Source organism: Ctenopharyngodon idella, chromosome 15 (genome assembly GCF_019924925.1).
Source record: "Ctenopharyngodon idella isolate HZGC_01 chromosome 15, HZGC01, whole genome shotgun sequence".
In the NCBI taxonomy this organism is placed as follows: Eukaryota; Metazoa; Chordata; class Actinopteri; order Cypriniformes; family Xenocyprididae; genus Ctenopharyngodon; species Ctenopharyngodon idella.
Genome location: NC_067234.1, coordinates 37,623,597 through 37,641,465, shown reverse-complemented (window position 1 = coordinate 37,641,465; position 17,869 = coordinate 37,623,597). Strand labels below are relative to the sequence as shown.

Sequence of the window (17,869 nt, the reverse complement as noted above, 5' to 3'; positions counted from 1 at the left end):
TCTCACTTTATTTCTCGCAATTTTGACTTTATAACTCGCAATTCTGATTTTATAACTGGCAATTCTGACTTTATTTCTCACAATTGCAAGTTGATATCACACAATTTAATTAAACCATTAAAATGGAATCCAGAAATATTAAGGTGTAAAAAATGGATTGGGAGAAAAAATTAAATGGATTTCATAGGACCCTAAAAATGCTATTTTTGTTAAACTTTTAATAAATTGTATAAGTTAAGTATAAGTTTAAATAGTATAAGTTTCATTATTTTAATTAATTAAACACGCTTCTTGATAACTAATTGTTTTTTTTTTTTTTGCTTTTATAAAGCTAAAAACATTCCAAGGAGTCATTAAGGGATAATCATATATTAACAATGACAAAATATACAGAAAGAAAATACAAATTCTTGATTACTAAAATTGAATTGAACCATTAAAATGAAAACTAGAAAAATTTAAATCGAAAAAAAAAAAAAAAATGAGGAGAAACAAAAATGGAACTTGGGAAAAAATAGAACAGATATCATAGGGCCCTAGGTAGGGTGTAGTATGCAGGGTGCATAGGCAGGTACCTGACTGGGTATGATCTCCAGCCGTGCCTCTTCATACACAGACAGCAGGGCGGATTTGAGCGTCTCATATTCCACGTCCTTAAAGTCGACTCCAGGAAACACGTCTCTGACCAGGGCATCAAACCGAGAGCTATCGGCGAACGTCAACTTTGACATGGTGTTTAACCTCAGAGCCTGAACCACTAACCAGCTCTCTTTCACTGCAGACAGACACAGAGATGGACGTGAATTGATCCTGGACAGTTTACTGATCGAGTTATGTGATTATGGATTCCAGTGAGAGTCACTCACTGGGGTTGTTGTTCAGTCTCTGTAACTGCAGTAAACTCCCACAGCCTCTCAGAACCGTCTTCAGCGCACGTAAACCCCAGTCATAGTGCTGCTGGGGCGTCAACAGCTCCCTGCACACAAACACACACATATTCACATGTCAAGTCATGCACAGACACACAGTGTTATATTACATAAACATTTGAGTTTCTACCTGGCCAGGTTGAATATAGCGACCAATTTTCGTCCAAGTGCCTTTCCTTCCTTAAATCCCTCTGAGTACAGGATGACCTCAGCGATGAGCTCGTTATCGGGACTCGTCATGGCAACCGGTCGGAAGAGCTGCTTTAGATTATCCGGCAACTTCTGCCGCCCTCCGTATCCTTTACCCGCCGGGTTCAGAGTAATAAAGACGCCCGAGTTTGGGTCCAACTCCACCTGAAAACATACACAGAATGTCTCATTGTCTCTTTTGTGTTGGTATGTGTAGGATCAGAACTGAAGCATGTGTGTTTGTGTCACCTCTTTATTGAGTAGCTGGCAGGTGGTGCGATGGTTTTTCAGTGAGTTCTGGATGGCTTGTATCTGCATGGAGACGGCGGAGAGCACGGCCTCTTCCAGGCGATTGAACTCATCAAAACAGCCCCACGCTCCACACTTCACCAGCCCGACGAAGATCCGCCCCATGGACTTCACATCTATACCCTAAAACACAGAGATATTACACACCTTCAAACATGAAACTGTTTAATGGCTGTAAAAATGCCTTATTAACTTTCCCAGTACTGGAAACACTTCTGTTATTCACAGTAATGTGGAGCTTAATGCATAGATTTTTTGCTAGCATCAATATAATACATGTATGAGTATGTGTTTGTGTGACTGTGTGTGTGTTGTGCGTGTGTGTGTGTGTGTTTGTGTGACTGTGTGTGTGTTGTGCGTGTGTGTGTGTGTTGTGTGTGAATGTGTATTGTGTTTGTGAGTGTGTTGTGTCTGTGTGTGTTGTGTGTGTCTATCTGTGTGTGTGTGTTGTGTGTGTCTGTGTGTTGTATGTTGTGTGTGTATCTGTGTGTTGTATGTTGTGTGTATGTTGCATGCGTGTGTCTGTGTGTTGTATGTTGTGTGTGTGTGAGTGTGTGTTGTGTGTCTATGTGTCTCTGTGTTTGTGTATATGTGTGTATATCTGTGTGTGTGTTGTGTGTGTGTTGTATGTATGTGTGTGTATATATGTGTGTGTGTTTGTGTGTCTGTGTGCTGTATTTTGTGTATGTTGCGTGTGTGTGTTGTATGTTGTGTGTGTGTTTATTTTATGTGTGTGTTGTATTTTGTGTGTGTGTGTGTGTGTGTACCTCATCACAGTTAAAGACCAGCACTTGTCTTCCAAACAATCCTCCCAGGGCTTTGACGGACTCAGTCTTGCCGGTTCCAGCAGGGCCGTACGGGTTCCCGCCCAAACCCATTTCCATGGCCTGTGTGAGTGTGAGATAGCACTTATCCGTGAGAGGCGTGTGCACCAGTTTAGGAGTGTTGCCCTGAAAGAAAGAGAGACAGAGTCAGTCCCTGTGAAGCAGCCTAAGGATCTGACTCTTCATGTGAGACTGAACCAGCATCCTTTGTGTTATGAGTGTCACTAACTCTACTATACCAAAGCTCTTGGCTCAATAACAAAACTTTGACTACGCTGATGTTACTTCATAACTTTCCACCATGTGTCATGCATATTAATGAGCTCATTTTGTTCATTTAGGCTGCTGTCTGACTATACTTTCTGAGCCGGTCACCTGACCCTCACCTGATACTCATAGGTGTAGCTGAACTCTGCGTCCACCATCTGTATGGAGCAGCGCTGCTCTGCGTTCAGGTAGAACCGCAGCTGTTTCTTCCAGATCCAGTCGTCAGTGGTGTGAATCTGAGCTTCTCTCAGACTCTGAACAACTGAGATGTTGTGGATCACGTCCAGAATCAGAGCCCTCAGCTTCAGCTGCAGAACTCTGGATTCTACAACACAAAACCATCAGAAACTGAGCATCAACGGCTAATGGCTGTTTTTGAACATTGAACGTGCACGCTGAAGTGTGTTAGTGTGTTAGGGTTTCATTTAAAGCAAGCAGTACTAATAATGAAGCCCTCAAACACACACACACACACACACACACACATCTAAAGTAAAGGTTTGATAGGGAGCAGAGGTGGAGAGACTGTAATGTGTTTTTATCAAACAGAGGCATATCAAGAACAGGCTTGAAGTGTTTGTAATTAGATCATTTAGGCCCTGCAGCAGCAGCAGTTTTTCCTGAGTGACTTATAATCAGAATTACCCATAATCACTGTTAACAGTGTGGCTCATCAGAAGCTCCATTTACTTAAATTTATAGTGAGTCTTATTGAAGCTTCAGTGAATAAACTCCTGAGCTCATAAAGGGACTACAGAGCTTTATGGATGTTCACGTCACTTTATTTGTTAGATTAATCTGACAATTAGCAAATGATGTAAATTTGCAGCCAGAGAATTAGAGGCTTTATTCCAGAATCACCTGCAGTGTGAAAAAAACCCTGAGATTTGTATTAAAGAAATTAAATTTCATAAAAATGTAATTTCATCTATTCAATTCATTTACTATATCAAAATGAGGACATACCATAGATGCTTATTTATTTTATATAAAGCCAATTATTATTATTTTGAGATTAATTAATATATGGAAATATGAAATTATGAAATTATTTATTACAGGCTTATTACTCTAAATAAGAAACTAAAACTGCCAGTAGGTGGCAGTAAATGTCATTGAGTCATTCATTCATTCATTCGATTCGTTCAAACAGCTGATTCATTCAGGAATGAAGTAAATGGCTCTCTTTATGAATGAGTCATTGAATCATTGATTCACCCGATTCATTCAAAACACGGATTCAGAAATGAAACGCCACTGTGTTTTGCTCGGAGACGAACAGTTCAGGTACAAGTCAATTCACCAACTTTTTTCTTTGTTCAAATCACACACTGAACGTGGGCTGGAGCTCTTAATTTTGAACTCTCAAAGTGATGACTTTAAATTTAAAATGTACAAAATTTGCAAAATGTACAAAACACCCACGAGATTGAATATTTGAATATAAAAAAAGTATAATGAGAATTACACTTTTTTATATTTAAATATAAATCATTCTGTCCACAAAGAATGATTTTTAAATAAATAATCACCATAAATTAATTATCACGATGTATAATGTATAATTTTTCCCATTATCATATTTTGATACTGGGACTGAGATTTGTTTGTATTATTAGGCTATAACAAGAATCGATTGTGCTTCATTGTCATGTAAAATAATGTTATAGTGCAAAAAAAGTCTTCTTTTCCTTGATGAAAAGTTCAATTTCTTTTTTTCTTTAATTTAATTTTGCATGTCTATTACTGGTTCAACTACTACTGTAACCTGAATTTCTATAATTTATAGGATTGTTAGAAGTGAAAAAGACATCATTGTGTTTATTAACCTCTTCTGAGAACACTTTCCAGCAGATTTGAGTAGCGTGAGGTATAAGCACACACATGTAGGCAGGTGTTCAGTACCTGCAGTGTCGTCCGTGTTGGTGTCCACACTGGTGTAGTTCTCCAGTTTGGCGGTGAGCTCCTGCTCCAGCTGATGGAGGCTCTGCTGGCGTATGGCGTTCTCCACATCCGCTGTGAACTGGATCTGCTCTGCCAGGCACAGAATCTGGAAACAGAGTCACTCCACAGTCACTTCAGCTGAACCGCAGAAACTCATGGGTGTTTCTGAAGAAACATGTGTGTGTGTTACCTGAGAAGGGTAGCGTGTGGGGTCCAAGTTTCCTTTCTTCCCAGCATTCACACACTCACACAGAAGATGCTTCAGGGTGTTTTTCATCTCTGTGGAAAGAGCGCTCAGCCAAACCTGACACAAATCCACAAATAAAAAGGAATATCAAATATAAAAGAATCAAATATATACACACACACACAGTAGTGGCCAAAAGTGATGTCTGGAGGGGATATTTGTTTTTAATGACCCTACAAATTTTATTCAAACTTCAAAATATGAGGAAAATATTTGATATATTTTAAATATTTTAAATATGAGGGAAGAACAAAACACTAAACTTGGTTAATGTATTTATCTGACAAAATTATTTGGCAAAAAAGACAGAGATCTGACCTCCACGTCGTTGGAGATGCTGATGGTGTTCTGGAGCGGCACCGTCTCTCCCTCCAGTGATTTCATAGCTGTGATGCTCTGAAAACTCTGATCAAACTCCACACTGCTGATGCCTTAAACACACAATCATCCACAGCTGTTTGTGTGATAACTGTGAACAGGTGTGTGTGTGTGTGTGTGTGTGTGTGTGTGTGTGTGTGTGTGTGTGTGTTACCTGCGAAGAGTTTCTTCAGGTGTGTGTGTATGACAGTAGGGTTTGTGGCCTGTCCGAGAATCTCCAGCAGATCGTCATCTCCAATGAAGTAAAACCGAGGGAATGCAGAACGCTTCTCCTGCATGGGTCACACAGGGGTCAAATGTCATTAAAATATTCACGAAAATCTGTGAAAATAATGAAAATCTAATATTTAAATGCTTATATTCATATTTAAATATTTATATATTAATATAAAAATGATATAAAATATATAACAGATATAATTTACATTAATCCTATATAATATACAAGAATTATTATTTCTACTGTCAGCAAAAACATGAAAAAGCAAAAAAAACATGTATTAAATGTATACATTTAAAATAAACTAGAAAAATAAAAAAGTAACTGTATATATATTTGTAGAGTCATAGCAAAAACATAAATACATGTAAAATAAACCATCGAAATAACAGAAACAAAAATAAGACACTATATTTAAATATGCGTATATACACACACACAAACATATATATATATATATATATATACACGTGTGTGTATGTATACTTTATATGCGTAATATATTTTTTCTACCGTCATAGCGAAAGCATGAAAAAAGTGAAAAAAGAATATATTATATTTTTTATTTTTTTTTTTACTTTCATACATATATATATACTTATTTATATTTAAATAAATATATATATATATATATATATATATGTTTTTTTTTTTTTTGCTGGTTATTTTTGTTCCTTTTTCACTTTTTTCATGCTTTCGCTATGATGGTAGAAAAAATATATTACACATATAAAGTATACATACACACACGTGTATATATATATATATATATATCTATATATCTATATATATATATATATATATATATACGCATATTTAAATATAGTGTCTTATTTTCGTTTCTGTTATTTAGATGGCTTATTTTACATGTATTTATTTTTTTGCAATGACTACAAATATGTCAGCAGGTAGAAATTACAATTATATCATTTACAATTATATATTATTTGAATTTAGGCTTTACCTCCAGGAATTCATTAAGGGATTTCTGGCAGCGCTGTAACTGGTCCAATATGGTGACGAGAGAGTTTCTGATTCCAGCTCGAGTCGCGAGAGACGTGACCCTGCTGTCCCTCTGAACGTCTGACATGATCGCCCTACACACAGACACAGGTGAGTGAATCTACACTCATCTCTCTCACACCGGTCCCTGCATCCCCTCCCCGCTGACCTGAAATCCTGGTCCACCCTCTGAAAGCGGGCCTGTTCCCGCGGCAACGCCCCACGGCCAAATATGGGCTCAAGGTAGACCCACTTCCTCTGGATGGTGTTGAGGTTCTGGAGGTACTCGTCGAGGTCGGCCAGTCGGGTTTCCCACAGCGACACTTTGTCCTGGAAGCGCAGGTAATAGGGCGAGTCTTTGAGCGACTGCAACAAGCAGCGGTTGTCGCCCACCTGGTTGACCATGTCCCTCCAGTCCTTGATGACGCGCAGAGAGCCGCCCTGACTGTCTGTGTAGTCCGTCAGGGTGAAACACGCACCGGCGCCCCACAATTCCAGCTCCCGCAGGGCCTCGCGGATGGTGACCTCCGCCTGGGCGCGACTGTTCAGATCCTGCTCACAGAGAGAGACATGATTACTGTGTGTTTATAGGGAATCAAACTGCAGAAAATGTGCCTAGAGGTCAGATTAATCTGACAAAAAATATTTCAGGTTTTAATTAGGATATGTTAAAGGGGTGATTGATTATGATTTGACTTTTTTAACTTTAGTTAGTATGAAAAAATTGCTGTTTGAGCATAAACAACGCTCAAAGTTCAGTGTGTGTGTGTGTGTGTGTGTGTGTGTACCTTGAGCTCCAGGGCTTTGTCTATGATGTTGTCGGACACTCGTAGCAGGTCTCTGAACTGCAGTCTCTCTAGTGTGGTTCCTCTGGGCAGAGAGATGAGCCGGAACAGATCCAGCCAGTGCTCCTGAGAGAGGTGCTCACCACGCACATACTTTAACACTGGAACTACGGACTAAAACACACACACACACTGCTGTAAAGCTACATCTTTAACACAACTGTGTTTTGCCCATCTACAATTAATATAGCAATAAATAAACAACAATCATATCAAGTCATATAATTTTAAGTAGCCCTATTTGGAAAGTAATTGTTTCTCATGGGGACATAAGGTATTTTCAGCATTAACCGAGGTTAGTCTGTGATTTCATTGCTGTCTGAATCCAGAAAGTCATGTTTTTCTCCCACCACCTGTTTAAAAATTCCCAGCCAAATTACCTACTGTTTTTTTTTTTTTTTGGACAGACACTAATGTCATGTGGTAATTAAACTGCTGTCAGAACCCACGTCTCTGAGTTTGTAAGAGAAGTCGTTTTGTAAATCCCTTTTTGACCACTGCTGAGCACTGTACGGTAATGTGCACGCATTTTAATTATGGACACTTTTATTACTGAAATGCTGGAAACTGTTTACATGAACAATATTACATCATCACTTGACTACAGTGAGTGTGAGCTGTCAAGAAGAAAAAGAGCACAAAATCACAAACTTTTGAAAAGATTATTATGGCATGCGATACATTTTTAAAATATTTATTATATAGCCTACATTTATATAAATCATGGCTTGCACACCAAATCATTTCAACAAGTAGTCCAACAAGCAGCCAGGTCAAATGTTTATCTTATATAAATAAAAGTTTGCCTTAACTTATTTCTGCTCATTTTTAAAATGGCATCCATCATTTTGAGAGATAAAACGCAAGGCAGAAAACCATTTAAATCACACTGCATCATTTTTAGTGTTTTTAACCCCTTAAATGTCACCATCCTGCCAGCAGGACGCTTGGTGCTGTCAAAAAGTCAAAATAAAATGTTGAGAATTAAGTCATTAAATTTCTCTTGTCATGTCCTCTATCAGCATGCAACACTGATCGAATAATTTCTCTAAATTTAACAAGTTTTTTTCTCAAAACACAACGACTTTATTCTCAAAATTTATTTTGTTTATTCTCGACATTTTATTTTGACTTTTTTCTCAAAATTTAACAGGTTTTTTTCTCGAAACATAACTTTATCCTCAAAATTTAATGCTTTTATTCTCAACATTTTATTTTTGACTTTTTTCTCCAAATTTAACGAGTTTTTTCTCTAAATACGACTTTATTCTTGAAATGTAATGATTTTATTCTCAACATTTTATTTGACTTTTTTCTCCAAATTTAACGAGTTTTTCTCGAAATTCGACTTTATTCTTGAAATGTAATGATTTTTTTCTCAACATTGTATTGCGACTTTCTTTTCCTCGAAATTTAACGAGTTTAATCTCACATTATAATGACTTTAATCTCGACATGGTTTTATTTTTTTTATTATTACTTGGCCCTAATCCTCTTCCGTATTATTTTAAGGTGATGTAGTTACATTGTAATTAATCAAATAAGTACTGAGTACTATTAATTAACTACATGCACTTACTATAGAGTTACTGTTAGGTTTGGTTTAGGGTTAGTTACTTGTAATTATGCATAATTTACTGTTATTTCTATAGTAAGTACAAGTATTAACGTGTAACTACGTCACTTTAAAATAACGTGTTACCAAAAGTAGTTGTTGGAAATAAAATCAATCTATTTTGAAACCAGCTGAGCTTCTGTCACACTACTGAAAATGCAGGCCTAGTGAAATTTGGAGAATCACTAATTTTAGCTTCAACACAGAGGAACAAACCCTCCAAATGACCTGAACATGACCCATCCTACATGTACAACAGAATTTCCACAGAATACTAGCAAATAACCAGAATAATCCATTCATGTGACCTTATATCTGTCCACTTCCTTCTGCAGTTTGACAGACATGCTGGTTTGCTCCTCCAGCTTCCTCAGTCGGTCGTGCCACGCGAACAAAAACTCCTCGAACACGTGGGTCTTACTCCTGCAGGGAAAACACACACAGATAATGCTCAACGCTGGATATATGCTTCAGACACAACAACTCTGAATGTCCATGAAGAGTTGTAGAAATTTCTGACAAGTTTCTGTGATTGAGACCTGAAGGAAATCCAGTCCTGCTCGGCGTTTTCATCCAGTCCCTGCTGAAACTCCTCATAAAGTTCCCACATCTCTGAACACTCCTGCAGATCCCTCAGCGTGTCTGAAGCCAGAGACATGTCAGGAGGGCTCAGATGAAAGTGTTCGCAGTCCTCCCTACGACACACACAACACACACGTTTACTATGGTAATCTCACAGGTGTTTATCTGCTTGCAAATGCAGGAGTAAAGTCACACACGTGAGTTTTTTGCGTGTGTTCTCCAGCTCGTCGAACTCGGCTCGTCTGTCTCGGATGTTCTGAACGCACCGCTGCAGAGCCTCGTGGTCACCTGACTCGATGATGTCATGCCCGGGTTTGAGCTGGTCCCAGCGGGCTCTGAACTTCTGCAGGTCCTGCAGGTAAACTTGCACCCGCGACTCGACGTTGCCTTTCATCACCTCCACCTGAGAAACACAGAATAGATTGTGTGTGTGCGTGTGTGTGTATGTCTACAGCCCCACTGTGAAACAATTCACAAAAATACAACGCAATGCCATTTGAGCTGCTCCTTTCAAATGAATCATTCTAACTCACTGAACTGACTCAGAATGACTCAAATGCAGACGTAATCTTAATAAAAACTGACTTCATGTTCATGACAGTTATTTTAGTATCATTGATAGACTATCAGTGTATTTATTAATGTTTTGAATTAGTTTTTATTTTCATATTTCCATTTTTATTTTCATTTCAGTTAAAGTTTTAGTAAGTTTGTTGTGTGTATTTTTTTTAAAATGTCTATTTTTTATTAATTTATATTTATATTATAATTTCAACTATATTAAATATTTTTAATTAGTTTTTATTATTATATTGTCCTTTTTTATTTTAGTTAAAATTTGGTTTAATTAGTTTTAAGGTTTTTTAAATGTATTAAATGTATTTATTTAATCTGTTTATTTTTTTATTTTTTTTATTTTAATGATTTAGTTTTAGTAATTTGAGAACTTCAATGAAAATTCTGAATATTTAATTTTGCCTTGGCAACTAACTGAAATAAAATAAGTATAAATAAAATAAAAAGTATAAAAAATGTTCTATATATATTTTATTTAATTTCTGTTAACATTTATATTCTTAGTTACAACAATAACACCACTGAAACTGTATTTTATGGTATTAAACAGACAAAAATGATGCAAAATTCTACTGGCTATTGTGGGGGGAAAAAAAATATTGTTATATTTTCCATTTTCATTTTAGTTAAAGTTTTAATAATTTTGTTTGTTTTTAAATATGTTTATTTAGTTTTTATTAATTTATATTTCAGTTTTTGTTTCATATTAAATATTTTTAATTTGTTTTTATTATAATATTTTCCTTTTTTTTTTTAGTAAAAGTTTTGGTTTAATTAGTTTTGGGGAGTTTTATTAAATTAAATGTTTAATCTTTTAGGTTTTTTATTTTTAATTTTAATGATTTAGTTTTAGTAATTTGAGTACTTCAACTCAATGAAAATACTGAAAATTTAATTTTGCCTTGACAACTAATTTAAATAAAATAAGTTATAGAAAAAACAACAACATTGAAACAGTATTTTAATGTATTAAATAAAAAATATTTTTATATTTTTCATTTTCATTTTAGTTAATGTTTTAGTCATTTTGTTGTATGTTTAAGTAGTTTTTATTAGTTTTCAATTCTAAATATGAATTTTTAATTTTTTAAATTTTTATTTCAGTTTGAGTTTCAGAAATTTGAGTACTTCAACTAAATTAAAATTTGAATTTGTGCCACGGCAACTAACTGAAATTAAATAAGTTGTTTTTTCTTTTATTTCTGTTAACATTCATTTAATTTAACATCATTTTTTAAAATATTTTTAGTTTTAGTAACAACACTGGTTCATGACATCTTGTAGGTAAAGACACACATATGAATTAAAAGAAAAAAAGGCAAATATGATTGCAAGATTCTACCGGTTATTATGGAAAAATATACGAAACAGTAGTGTGTGTGTATTAGTGTGTATATGTGGTGTGCGTTTGTACTTGTTCTTTAATCATGAGCTGATGACTCTCCATCACCAGCTCAAATTTGTCCCATTTGGCTCTGAGGGAGCTGATGGTGTCCAGACCTCCACCCGCCACGGAGCGCAACAGCCTGTTCTTCTCCTCCGCCTGCTGGAACTGAGGCAGAATCTGCACACAACGTCAAAACAACATCAGTACAACATTTACACACAAACACATCATTAACATCACATATCAGCACTGCAGAATATCTTTACATGCTGCCGGGATCTTGGCTAGAATAAGCTGCAACGTGGCTCATATTCAACTCTAGCCTCATGATACGAGTTTTCTTGAAGGAGAACATTTCCCACCCAACAGTGAGCTGAATGAGGTGTTGATGGTGATGTACCTCAGGTTTCTGGGCCTGTAATTGGCTGTGTTTGGTATTGGCCTCTCCAATCTCATCAATGCTCTCAGGACGCAAGGACAACGTCTCCATTGCACCACTCACGAAAGAGTCTATCACCTGAATGTGACCTGCATACACACACACACACACACACACACACACACACAGAACAGCAGTTTTACATAGGTGAACACACACAGTGCAGATACGACCAGTGGAGGGCAGTGTTGCACCATCTGATCTCCCAAACACCGTCATAGTCTGTCATAGCGTGTGCTTGTTGAGATCAGTGTTATTTTATACTATAATAGTACTTATTAATATTAGCTTTATTTTTATATATTTTTTAGTTTTTATTTTAGTGTAGGTTTTAGTAGTTTTGTTGTGTTTCTGTAATTGTACATATACACACATATACATATATTGTATATCTTTATTTTCTTTTAGTCATTTTAGTACTTCAAGTTAAACTTATATCAGTTAGTTGCTAAAGCAACATTTTTTATTTTATTTTACATTTTAAGTTTTTTATCTAATATTTATATATTTTTGTATATTATTTCAGCTTTATTTTAGTTTTAGTAATCAGAGTACTTTAACTAAATATACATTTGAAATCTTTTCATTATCATTATTTATCATTATATTTGTTAACATTTATTTAAATGTTTTTTATATTTTTAGTTTTCTATATTTCTGTTTAGCTTCCATTTATTTTTATTTCATGTAGTATTTTTTTATTTTAGCTATTTTTTTTTTTTTTTTTTTTTTTTTTTTTTGAATATTTCAAGTAAAATAAAATTTTAAATTCTGCCTGGCAACAAACTGAAATAAAATAATTTAAATTAGTTTATATTTCATTTTATTTGTTAACATTTCTTTAAATGTTTTTATATTTTTAGTTTTCTATATTTCTATTTAGCTTCCATTTATTTTTATTTCATGTAGTATTTTTTATTTTAGCTTTATTTTTTTTATATATTTTTTTTTATTTGAATATTTCAACAAAATTTTTTGACTACAGTTTGCCTTGGCAACTAACTGAAATTACTAAAAATACATTTTATTTTTATTTCAGTTCTTTTTTTTAGTACTTCAACTTAAACTTTGATTATTTCAGTTGCCAAGGAATCATTTTCAAGTTTCAAGTTTTACATCTATTATTTACATTTTATTTTACATTAGCTTTATTTCAATTTTTAATAGTTTTAGTTAGCAATAACAACACTGTTTTGAATTCATGCTGTGTCTTTCAGACACCGTGAGCGCTCTACAGTGTGTGTTGAACATCTGATCTCACCCAGGATGGATCTCCTCAGGGACGTCAGCAGAGCGTCAAACAACCTCTGGATGAGATCGTCCACGGCCACTCTGACAGGCTCACAGTTCACCGTGATGCAGTCGACCTTCTCTGTGCTACACACACACACACTGTTAAATGCAGCACAACTTAGTCAAACACACAGTACACATGATCACACACACACGGGCAGATACCTGGGCAGCCGCTCTGCCTCTTTTCCTTTGGCTTTGAGAGCTTTGAAGTTTCTCTCCCAGTCCTGGACACTGTGAAGGTGTTTCTCCACCAGAACATCTATATCCACCTGCCCCAGAACCACCCAGTCCTGAACACAGACACACAGGGAAACAGTTTTATAAATGACATCAAATAACCCCCTATGAAAACATCTCAGGAGGCTTGATGTTATAGATCACATGCACCATTCACCCACGCTCGAGTTTCTTACACCAATTTTCTTTTATCTTGCAGGATTTTAGTTACAAACCCTCTCGTCTGTTATGAGCTATGTTAAAAATTAAATCCATTAACACTGGGTCTTAGGGATGCACCAATATGAAAATTTTGGCCGGTAACCGATAATTTTTTATATTTGAAATCCGATAACCGATATATTGGCTAATAAATCTAAATCAAGATTTTTTGACAGCCTGATCATAAAAACAAAAGTTTCACCATTAAAATCCACATCCCAATCACACAATTATAATGTTCTCATTATAATTTTATGTAGTCTATATGACAGACTTGTGGTGTAAATTAACTGTATTTTCCTTTTTGAAGTGATTTCAATCATATTTCAAGCAATTTAAAACCATCATGGCGGACAGTGCGCATATGAAGTGTCTCATCCATACATTACTGTTCGACTTTAATTTATCGATCAAATTTTCTTATCAGGCCGATAATGTTATCATTAAAAATTAACATATATCGGCCGATACCGATATGGTGGCTGATATATCGTGCATCCTTAGTCTTAACCGGTTGGAAATGCTAAATGTAAAAAGTAACGTGACTAACCATTTATTAATTGTATTAACCATTTATTTATGTTTAGTTAAGACAGCTAAAATAGGTTCAAAGATAATCATTAATTATCCTAATTGTGCTATTTTAGTATTATTTATATACTATAGTAATATTTATTAATATTTTGAATTAGCTTTTATTTTTATATTTCAAGTTTTTATTTTAGTATTTTTGTTGTGTGCTTATGTCGTTTTTACTAATATCTCTACTTAGCTTTAAATCATTTCAGTTTACGTTTTAGTAAGTTTAGTACTTCAACTTAAACTTATTTTATTTCAGACAACTTTCAAGTTCCTAATTTTGAAAGGTTTTTTTTATCTAATATTTATATTTTATGTTATTTCAGCTTTATTTTAGTTAACAAAAATTATTTTTTAGTATATTTAGTCTTAGTTAACAATACCCACACTGCTCCAAATAAGAGTAAAACTACCAAAGACACATTCAGAAACTTAAAATCAGCTGATGTTTTTTGTTTTTGACCAGTTCCAGTTTTTGTGCAATAATAAATGTTGCTACTGCATTGGGTTCGGCATTAAAACCATTCGAGTTTATTTTTAAAAGGGTCAAAAGTTAAAGAAACCTATTCATACAGGTACTAAACTCATATATTGTAGATTATGCGCTGATTATGTGTTATTTTGGAACATGCTGGAATTCTCAAACTTTAGAGTACAAACCTTCCCTTCTGTTATTAGCCACATAAAAAACTCCAATCGAGCAAAACTGAACCATTCGGACCTTTATACAAATCTTTTATTAGGTCGCTTTCTTAGGAAGTGATGAAATGAGCAAAACGCTGAGCTGTCATTTCAGATTTAGAATGAACACGCTACTTAAATTTGCATACAGTTTCTGACTCGTAGATCGTGTAAGTTAATGAAACTACGATGACGGATCAGTGAACAGAGAGTTTTATACAGATAATCAAAGCAGCACCTGCCCACTGACCGGACATCTGCTGTTAGTAGATGCACAAATCTCAGACAGAACGATTTGGACGAGGTTTCCCAGCCATGCTGCTAAAGAGGAAGCACTCGGCCTGTTTCCCCTCTGTGTGGGCGGCAGAAATCAGAAGTGAGTTTGTGTGCGAGTGGGCCGGGATTCCCCTTAACAGTATTAAAGAAGCATAAGGACCTTTGACATATAGTGTCGTCTAAACCACAATTGAAAGCAAACAATATTTCAAGAATGGAAGTTTGTAAATGCTAAAACACAATAGATGCTAATATATCATTGTTATATCGTTAAAAAAAAACTAGTGCACTGATCTAGACAGCATTTTGTGCATCATAGATGCATTCAACATGTCTAGGTAGGCAGTTCACTGTGTTTTTAGCTACAGGTAATGTCTAATAAACAGTAGATCTAGTTGGACGTGTGTGTGGGTGGGTGTTTACGGTGTTTTCTAGAACATCACTTTAAAAGTGACCTCAGTTCATAACCTTTACGTGCTGAAACTCCCTTCATGTTTTAATATTCTAATATGATTGGAATCCACCATGCATGCATTAATTGTCCAGAGCTTTATTTATAATCAACATTTCCTTTAACTTACAATTTTAAGAGAAATGTATGTATGTGCAATGTATTCTGGGATTGCTTTATCCTTGAAGTATATACGGTAACGTTGAAAAGTTTGTGGTGGATTTTATAATGTTTTCGAAAGAAGCGTCTTCCGCTCACCAAGGCTGCGTTTAATTGATCAAAAATACAGTAAAAACAGTGAAATATTATTACAATTTAAAATAGCTGTTTTCTATGTGAATATATAGTAAAATGTAATTTATTCCTGTGATCAAGGCTGAATTTTCAGCATCATTACTCCAGTCTTCAGTGTCACATGATTCTTCAGAAATCATTCTAATGCGATGATTTGATGCTCAAGAAACATTTATGATTATTATCAATGTTGAAAACAGTTCATTTCTGTGGAAACTGTGACACATTTTATTTTTCAGGATTCTTTGATGAATAGAAAGTTCAAAAGAACAGCATTTATTTGAAATAGAATCTTTTGTAACATTATAAATGTCTGTACTGTCATTTCTGATCAATTTAATGCATCCTTGATAAACAAAAGTATTAAGTTTACTGACCCCAAACTTTTGAACGGTACTGTATCTGAGGTTGCCTTTGTTTCTGGTCAAAATCAGCTAAAATCTTTTACAAATTTTGCTGCATATTAAAGTCCTTGATTATGATTTCACTTTTTTAACTTTAGTTAAAACAACATCTGCAAAGTTACGACGCTCAAAGTTCAATGCAAAGGAAGATATTTTCTTTTAAGGACTACAACAAATGGCTGGTAGGGACTACAATGAGCTTCTTCTCGGGTTAGTGACATCACAAACCCTAAAATTTACATAAACCCCGCCCCCGAGAACACACAACAAAGGGGGTGTGGCCATGTTGGGCTGCTTTAGAGAAGAGGAAGAGTTGTTGTAGTAGAGCAGTGGTCTCAAACTGTGGTCTCATTTATGGCCCCCCCCCTCCACCTCCACCCGGCCCGCAACTGATCTCAAAAATAAATCATAATCCGGCCTACTAAATTATTATTAGTATTATTATTATTCTCTAGTTGCTACCTGTCTGATATGCAAAGAAAAAGTCACAGTTCTAAGGAGCCATTCACATATCGCGTCACATAAGCAGCCGCGCCGCTTTCTCCTTCTTTCCAAAGCTCTTTCGCTCCTGTGGCGTCTGTCATTGCTATGCAACCATGAGCTGTGCTCTCCACGATGACGAGGAAGTTTCAGCAAAAGAAAAATTGATTTCTAGTCCTTGCATTAGCTCTACTACTTGATGTACGCCCTGTACAGCTATGATCAGCTGAGCTTTCAATGTTTTGTTACGGAAAGGCCGAAGCTCATCGGTTGGTCCTAGTCACATGACCTGCGGTGTGCTTGCGGCATTCTGAAAAGTTGAGATGTTTTGACATAATCGCGCTTGAAAAAATGAGCGCACCGCACCGCATGTGCGTCGCTTCTATTAGGAGCGCACTTGCCTAAATTACAGTAAAAGCATTCGCGCAAGTCGAGAGCGTCGATTTAAACCACTGAAACCCGTCCGATGCTACCAATAAACATTTCCGATACTCAAACTGCATCTTGGACACATGTGGCTCAGCTGTGTGAGCAGAAGCACCGCCAGGTGTCTGGCAAGAAATAGAATAATGTACAAATGTATTCAGGGATTGCATTTGTTCAGTACAATGCTGTTCAGTGCAAGATGTTGATGTTATTTAAGCTAAAATAAAGTAAGGGAAAATATTTGCACTAACTGTTAAAAAATAATACTGTATGTAACAATGATAGAGACACTGCTGTTTACATTTTTTGTTAAGTATGGCAAAAATATTTTAGAAATGAAATTTGAAGTAAATGAGAAATAATGCAAAGGAAAGTAAATTTTCAGAAATTTTGCGCTTTCTTGTGCTTGAATGTTAAAATGGCCCTCCTATGAGGTGTGAATCACAGCAACAGCCCCCAGCCAATTTGAGTTTGAGACCCCTGGTTGAGTGTCGTTGACATGCCATCATTTCACGCCAGACTGCTTCACAAACGAGGGTCAATTCAACACTGGATTTGCACAAAAGATTAACATGACGGCACATGCTAGTGGATGAGTTGAATCAACTCCACAGCAACTACATAAATTTATGCACTAACCATTCAGAAACGTCCAGTTTCATTCTAAAAGTTGTAACTTCTTCCTGAGTCTCTCCATCAGTGTCGACTCCGGTTTGAACAATGTAAGGCTGAACACCGTTACTGACAATCCTCATTTTGGCTGCGTGAGATTCTCCAGCTTTGTTGTTGTT

General features: G+C 35.7%; 1 protein-coding gene across 3 annotated transcripts in view; it reads right to left on the bottom strand.

The window, feature by feature from the left end:
* The window catches only part of LOC127495144 (cytoplasmic dynein 2 heavy chain 1), an 84,987-nt gene that overhangs the window by 50,386 nt on the left and 16,732 nt on the right, over positions 1–17,869 (bottom strand). For all 3 annotated transcript variants that reach the window (XM_051861632.1, XM_051861633.1, XM_051861634.1), the window contains exons 19-38: positions 13,212–13,339; positions 13,015–13,130; positions 11,715–11,842; positions 11,342–11,491; positions 9,549–9,754; positions 9,309–9,464; positions 9,078–9,192; positions 7,098–7,268; positions 6,479–6,861; positions 6,272–6,404; positions 5,242–5,359; positions 5,028–5,140; positions 4,653–4,766; positions 4,424–4,568; positions 2,638–2,843; positions 2,195–2,377; positions 1,368–1,550; positions 1,060–1,283; positions 867–976; positions 576–775 (exon numbers count right to left, since the gene is read on the bottom strand). In XM_051861632.1, the coding sequence (XP_051717592.1) occupies positions 576–775; positions 867–976; positions 1,060–1,283; positions 1,368–1,550; positions 2,195–2,377; positions 2,638–2,843; positions 4,424–4,568; positions 4,653–4,766; positions 5,028–5,140; positions 5,242–5,359; positions 6,272–6,404; positions 6,479–6,861; positions 7,098–7,268; positions 9,078–9,192; positions 9,309–9,464; positions 9,549–9,754; positions 11,342–11,491; positions 11,715–11,842; positions 13,015–13,130; positions 13,212–13,339 (3,282 nt within the window). The remainder of the gene's footprint in view (positions 1–575; positions 776–866; positions 977–1,059; positions 1,284–1,367; positions 1,551–2,194; positions 2,378–2,637; positions 2,844–4,423; positions 4,569–4,652; positions 4,767–5,027; positions 5,141–5,241; positions 5,360–6,271; positions 6,405–6,478; positions 6,862–7,097; positions 7,269–9,077; positions 9,193–9,308; positions 9,465–9,548; positions 9,755–11,341; positions 11,492–11,714; positions 11,843–13,014; positions 13,131–13,211; positions 13,340–17,869) is intronic.